Below are 7,169 nucleotides of genomic sequence, written 5' to 3' on the forward strand. Positions count from 1 at the left end.
TTCTCAACCCTTTAATCCCCTGTTGCTGTTTTTTTTATTTTAGGCTATCAACTGGGAGTTTCCTTTTCCTAATTGCACCCCCCTGCTGTTCCAGGTCTAGAAACGAGAATTTAACACAGCTCAATCTGGGATCTCATTCCGTAAAATGAAGAAAATATTCTATTGGGATTAAACACTGCTTAAAATTGTCTATTAAATGTCAATGTTTAGCCACTTTTTATTTTCTAATGTATTGAGATGCTGTGCTCAATGTCTAATTATGTCAGTCCACAGTGAAATGTTTATTATTTAAATAATTATTATTCTAGGATATTAAGTCAGTCTCGGCCTGTATTCACTTAGTTTAACACTAGTGTTACTTTCATACTTGGTTTTGGCCTACAAGGTCAGATTATACAATTACCTTCTGCTGCCATCTAGTGGATGTAAAATAAATCATCCGACTCATATGGTAGCTTAACATGCCAAAAGTAGGCTGTAAATTGCAAAACAAAGCAACCAAAAGCCCTGTGTGGAATCTATCCATTCTCAGGTCAAGTTGCCAAACACTGAAAACTCAAGAGCAGTCATCTCACATTACTTGACATAAAATGCTTAATGGGAGGCCATCAGAGTTCACCCCATTTCTATTCAAAAGTGTTTTACAGGGATACAAGTACATTACTGATTTTCTCCCATAAAATACCAGCTGAAAAATGAACACATACTTCCATAGAACAGTACCCCAAGTAAGTAAAGCAGACCCAAAAATGTTTCTATTATTGTAAGAGACCTCACACCAGGCCTGAATGTTGCTAAGTTCACTACAAGGTATCTGAAAGCAGCTAAACCAGAACACATTTTCAGACATTTGCTGTCCTTTCGTCACAACACTGTCACTCAAGTCTACATCATGCTTAATCCTTTTAAGCACCACATACATGTTCATTAACATTTAGGTCATTCATTTTTGTAAATTAAGTGATATTTTTTTTACATTAAACAAAAAAGGATTTACTAAAAATGTAAAGCGCTTTAGTCTGGTAGTAATCACTGAGTGTTTGTTCAGTAACTGGGGTCTCTGTCTCTAACAGAAAATACATTTTCAGATCGGTTGCCAAATCATGATTGTGTAACCATTTATCAGCTTCCATTTTATAGTATTCCATTTTCAATTTTGTCTGCGCATTCCTGTCTCACTCCCAATTTGACTAGTTTATCCTGTATCCATACTCCCTCCTGATTGGATACAATTGGAATACCGACCTGAAAATACATTGTTTATCAAAGCGTTGGAGACAAGGAGACCCGTTACTGAGCAAACACTCTATAGCAATGATTACCATCAGTATTATAGAGCCATTTAACACTTATTGTTATCAAGAATAATCACTTACCCTACTTTTAACTAATCAGGTAAAATTATATTTACAAAAGAGACAGCATAATGAACAAAGTCAACATTGTTTATTTTGAAACAAGACCAAAACAAGAGAAGATCACTTTTTTGCAGCAGCCTCCTTCTGCAGTTTCTTCACTTCAGTCCTGATGATCTTGTTCCTCTGCAGAGTGAACACAGAAAGACATGGTTTAGATCAAAATTAAATAAGAAACTTTATTATCTAACAAGTAGAATTTTGCCTTTTATCTTCAGAATGGTGGATCTCAAAATACAAGAAAGAAAGAAATACAAGACAAAGATTTTTTTGCTAGTACACACTGCCTTGGTTTTTCTCTTAAACTTACCATCCTCTTGGCCTTCATTACTTTGAAGCGGTCGAAGTCGCTCATTTTGGACCTCTGCAAAGACAAGGACAAGTCAAAGTTACAGATCAGCAGCAAAGAAATACACTGAAAAGCCTTTTATACTGAGAAAAACACCAAAAATAACACATTTCAGCTACAAGCAATCCATATCAATACCCTACAATAATACCCAGCATTAACCACAGTAGCAAAATACTGAACTATGGAAAACAGTCCGGACATTATCCACAGTGGAGGAATTTAATCTATCGTTTGTCATCGTTGCCCTGTTGGTTTTCTGGAGCTTCTTTTTTTCCTATGGCCAAAGTAAAATCTTATATCGGTAACATTTTTTGTCACCAAGATCATTTTGGCCTAGTTTTGCTTTTGGACAGTTCAGTAACATAGCAATTTATGAGGAGAGAGAGCATGTTGTACAACTGTCCACTTCCCAAGCTTCTGATATAGTTAATTATAATTAGATTTTTTTGTGTTCCAATCATGTTCAATTTGTCTGACCCAGGTGACCTCATGTCACAACCCGTTTTATTTCTCGAGTCCACCTCCCCATTCCAGCTTTATGTGCCTGAGATTATACATCACGGTAACAGGGTTTGCATGATGTGAATACAAAATCCCAGCCTCAAATGTGTTTTTATTAAACGGTTGCCAACGATTAACATGAAACATGCACAATTGGTTGGTTATTGTGATTAAACAGAAATGGTATGCTTTCCAATGGGGAGTTCCAATTTAAAACATGTTATAAATATAACCGTTTGAAGTGCATCACCTCTCCAGATACTGCATGCACACAAGTTTAATGGCAACCTGCTGGTCCTTGTCTGTCCAATTTGGCAGTCAAAAAAAAAAAAAAAAAAAATCACACTTCCAGTCCCACATGGCTCTTACAATTTTATGTTGTCGTTTTAGTTGCTTCTGTACATCTCTGTGCACGTGTTTCTGTTTTTATTAATCCAATTCAAATCCAATTGTCTCAGGAATTAATAAAGATGTATTGTGCTGTTGGGAATCTCCAGGTGAAAAATCTTGTCAACCTTGTCTATGTGACTGTAGTGTGCACACCTCATGTCAATGAGCAAACAGAATAAAAAAAAAAAACATGTGTAATGTGAGCGCAAGTTGTGCGGTCTTCTCTTGGCATTACCTTCTGTCTGGCCTCGATTTTCTTTGCCCAGCTGCTTTCGGCCCACTTCTCATTGACTCCTGCCTTCTCCCAGGCTTTCCTCACAAACTTCTGACGGGCACTGTGTGGAAACAAGACATAAGCCACTGGTAATAACAGCAGGAATAAATAATGCATTTTACAGTCACTCACAAATTACCTGTAGTAAAATTATTTCATGAAATCAGAATCAAGTTTTACAATCAAACTGTGGTAGTTATTCCAGTAATTGCTTCAATAATTTCCTTTCCATAAGATTGACGTTCGACGCCAATGCTCAACCTATCAGGCAGTATATTTGGTCCAAGATAAATGATCAAACACAATAGCTTTATATTGTCAGTTTGTAGGAAGGTGGATGCACTGTCATCTCTCTGCTAGCTATAGCTGTGCAGAATTTTACTGCACATACAGAACTGATGGTAGAGAAAGCAAACAGAGTGATATGCAGATAACAGACTAATGCCGTTTTCTATCCTGCCATAGTCAATTGCATTCATGCAGCATATGTCTTTAGCATTTTTTTATTAAGTTATGGTCACACATGTGCAAATTAAATATTACGATCCAGCTCACTTCCAGTCTAAGCAAGCGAAGGGACGGAGCGTCTGCTGACCATGCCCTTAAGAGATCCATGTTCATTTTTTTCTATGGCCAAAAAGCAAAATCTTATATTGGTAACCTTTTTTGTCACCAAGATCATTTTGGCCTAGTTTTGCTTTGGGACAGTACAGTAACATAGCAATTTATGAGGAGAGAGAGCATGTTGTACAACTGTCCACTACCAAAGTTTCTGATAGAGCTAATTATAATTTTAAGTATTTTTATATCTGGCTGTGTATGTTTTTATCAAGTGTTTTGATTATATTATTTGTCTGCCCCAGGTGAGCTCATGTCACCTCCCGTTTTATTTCTAGGGTCCACCTAACGATTCCACCTTTATGCTACCTGAGACAGGGCGCGGAGCTTAAAACTTGTTGTGTACCTGCATGCTGTAAGTAGCCATTTATGTGTTTTGTAATGATAGCCTGTTCTTTATGCACCAATATTGAGTTACGTTCTTTTGTAGCTCAAACAAGAGTTTCACTTTTTGCAAGCAAGGAGCTTCCAATCTCTTAATCTCTAATCTTTGATTGTGTATAAATGTAGGATTTTGAGTTTGTTTGAGTCTCCCTCCAATGTCTAACAATGCGTAAATATTTACACTAAGCGCATACTACAAGACTTCGGCCCTGAATTTCCTGCCCAAGACAAAGAAAAAGCAGGAAAATGGACGGACCATAGGGTCCATTTGAGGGTCTTTGAGCTATCTCAGATGCCCTAAAAATGTCCAGCTCCAAATCTGAAATGCTCTTATAGTGTGAGATACTTGTTAAGACTAGTGAGATGAGCAATAGCAAACCAGAGCTAGAGCAAAGGGACGAAGCTTCTGGTGGCGAAGCATATTTGCATCATTTGGTGAACTTCAACACAGATTTCACCCCAGCAGAAGTTGGCCACTACCAAGCATTCGCGCATGTGTTACCATACCCTTAAGACATCTAGAATGACAATGATATCAAATTAACGCAATTACATTCCACCCCCCTAATTTCTTATATACCTCACACTGGTGCTTCAGCAAGCATAAATAGCCACAATAATGCTCATGACTTGATACAATGTTATGCTCAGATTACTGGTCATCATGTCACCAGTGCAGTCACTTACCTGTGTGGTACTTTGATCACGTAGTCAGTGAGCTGCATGCGCTTGAAAGGCATGGCTTGCCTTCTCACACCTGTGCAGGGGCCATCTACCAGAGCCTATAAAGAGCAGAGTTTTGTATAAATGTTTGCAGTAAAAAGTGTTAATTTATCTATTACACAAAGAGTGCACAAATGTAGCCAAATGGACCATCAGGTAAAGGACCGTCAGATGTATTTGGGTTCATTTGTACAAAGAGACGATTTTACAGTTTACTTGCCAAAGTTATCATTCCGTTACATAGAAAGTATCCTTCAACCCATTTAGACATGAGGCCGATTCTAAAAACGCCTTCTAAATCCTGACCCATGTTTTCTGAAAAACTTGCATGTACAAAAAAAATGTAGCTATGTACTGTACTTAGCAACAACAACTACAAAAGTGTAAGAGTTCCCTGTCTAAATGGGTTAATGTGGCTTTCAGTGGACAAAGGTCTCACCCTGTTTTGGTCAATGACATCTACGATGGCCACCAACTTGCCGGCATGTGACCCGAAGGAGATGTAGCAGACACGGCCGACCTCGACGAAACGCTTGAACACCTGGGGGATAAAAATACAGAGACTTGGGTTTCATCAAGAAGAACAGTTTTCCAACTTATCATTTGTGGAGCTCGGCAAGACGGCTAAATGTTAAATATGTTTTCAAAAGGTTTTCCAGTGTAAATTACCTGATACAGCAAATGCATGCATTTACACTACGCTGCTTATAGCAATGGTTATCTAAGTTGGGTCCAGGGACCCCCAGGGGTCCTTGGGGATTCCAGGGGGTCCCCAGCCAAAGTAGTTAACGTAACATCACAATCATTAGAACCACTTTATCCATTTATACTTAATATTAAAAAATAGCAGATCTTCAAGATCTGTAGTAACACGCTACGTTTTTTAAAAATATGGAAAATGTTTGGACACTCATTTTATTTTTAAACATAACTCTTCTTTTCTGGGGGTCCCTGGCACAAAACATTTTCAGATGGGGGTCCGCGTCCAAATATATATCCATTTGGCACGAAAAAGAACTACTGGATTACAACAATGCATTGAAACAGTTATAAAGTGCTTTACATTGAAGAAAAATCCAAGATAAGATATTACCACATATTCAATGTGCAATTTTGAAATAACAGCATTGAAATTATCTCAACTTCTACCTTGCCTTGATACGAGACTGTCATACATCATTATGACCGTCTTGATCCAAGGCTAAACATCTACCATGTATATAAACAGGGTTAGAACCTAGCATAGCCTATGCTAACGAATAACGTTAGCCATTTAGACGAACTACGGGGACGGATCTTGCTCCCAGTAAAAAAAAACAAGCAAACGGTGCATCTTAAGTGTTTTATTCACCGAGTAACGTTGACATTTTTTTAATATCAGTCAAATAGAAACATTAAGACTGTGACGCGTCTGTCGGCCCTGGTGGGACCACGTTGTAGCGCGAGCGACATCCGACATTTCCCAGCTATGTGTTCACTTTATTATGTATTTCTGTGTATGTATAACCTTCAAGAACTTCACAAATGCATGTAGAAAATATACAAGTAACAAAAGTGCGTGTCCTTATCGTTTGCGGATGACAATTGCGGGGAATAACAGAAATAAAGTGGTTTTGTAAAAGCTAACACTTCGTGGCGAACTCACCATGATGGCTGTCCGCGAGCAGAAAGGATGTTACCACTTCCGCCCGACGCACTTACGCTTTCCGCCCCGGCCAACGCGCAGGCGCAGTTGGTTGTCATCAGCGTTGCCAGATCTTGATGAGAGAAATAAGCAACTAGGTTTATGAAAAGAAGCCCAAAACAGTAACACATGAGATGAGCGTCGGATATTTGAAAATAGCAGATCAAATCAATCAAAGCCAGGCCAGGTCACAAAATACTTTTAGATGGGGGTACGACCGTACGACGTGACGTGGACAAATACTGGCTTGACATCATGAAAATGTTTGAGAACCACTGGGTTAAACAACATTTAGGAAACAAGCCCAAATAAGAAACTACACTTTGGGCCCTTTTGCCAGTGCCTTGCCCATTATCCCTAAACTTCTTTGCCATTTTTTACTATTTTTAAAAACATTTCCAAATAGTTCAAGTAGCCAATCTACAAGTTCACAACGTGTCGATGTAGATCGGCTAGTTGAAATATTTGAAAAGGTTTTTAAAAATAGTAAAAAAAAATAATAATGTTTTAATGGCAAAGAAATGTAGGTATAATGGGTAAGGTACCGGTGAAAATAGGGCCCCATAGAAACAAGCCCCCAAATAAGCAACTACACTTCGGAAACAAGCCCAACAAAACCGCACGGTCCCGCAAACCAATATTTATAAGCGACTTTACAGAAAAACAAGCCCAAAGTCGCTTATAATAAGCGGACATGGCAACGCTGGTAGCTATGATTCCAGTAAGTTAGTGTTATTTGTAATTTTCCCATCTCTTTTGTTTTGTACATAATAGTGTTTGTATTTGTTGATGACATTTATTATTGTGTTCATTTTTGTACGATATGTC

At 38.3% G+C, this 7,169-nt stretch overlaps 1 protein-coding gene across 1 annotated transcript; it reads right to left on the reverse strand.

The window, feature by feature from the left end:
• Nucleotides 1–1,431: 1,431 nt before the first annotated feature.
• rpl14 (ribosomal protein L14) lies at nucleotides 1,432–6,355 on the reverse strand. The gene is made up of 6 exons (XM_084080081.1): nucleotides 6,303–6,355; nucleotides 5,097–5,198; nucleotides 4,622–4,716; nucleotides 2,894–2,993; nucleotides 1,726–1,779; nucleotides 1,432–1,541 (listed from the first exon to the last, which is right to left on the reverse strand). The coding sequence occupies exons 1-6, from the start codon at nucleotides 6,303–6,305 to the stop codon at nucleotides 1,479–1,481; spliced, it is 417 nt and encodes a 138-aa protein (XP_083936207.1). The 5' UTR covers nucleotides 6,306–6,355; the 3' UTR covers nucleotides 1,432–1,478.
• Nucleotides 6,356–7,169: the final 814 nt, after the last annotated feature.

Source organism: Gymnoscopelus microlampas (genome assembly GCF_963454915.1).
Source record: "Gymnoscopelus microlampas genome assembly, chromosome: 15".
Lineage (NCBI taxonomy): Eukaryota > Metazoa > Chordata > Actinopteri > Myctophiformes > Myctophidae > Gymnoscopelus > Gymnoscopelus microlampas.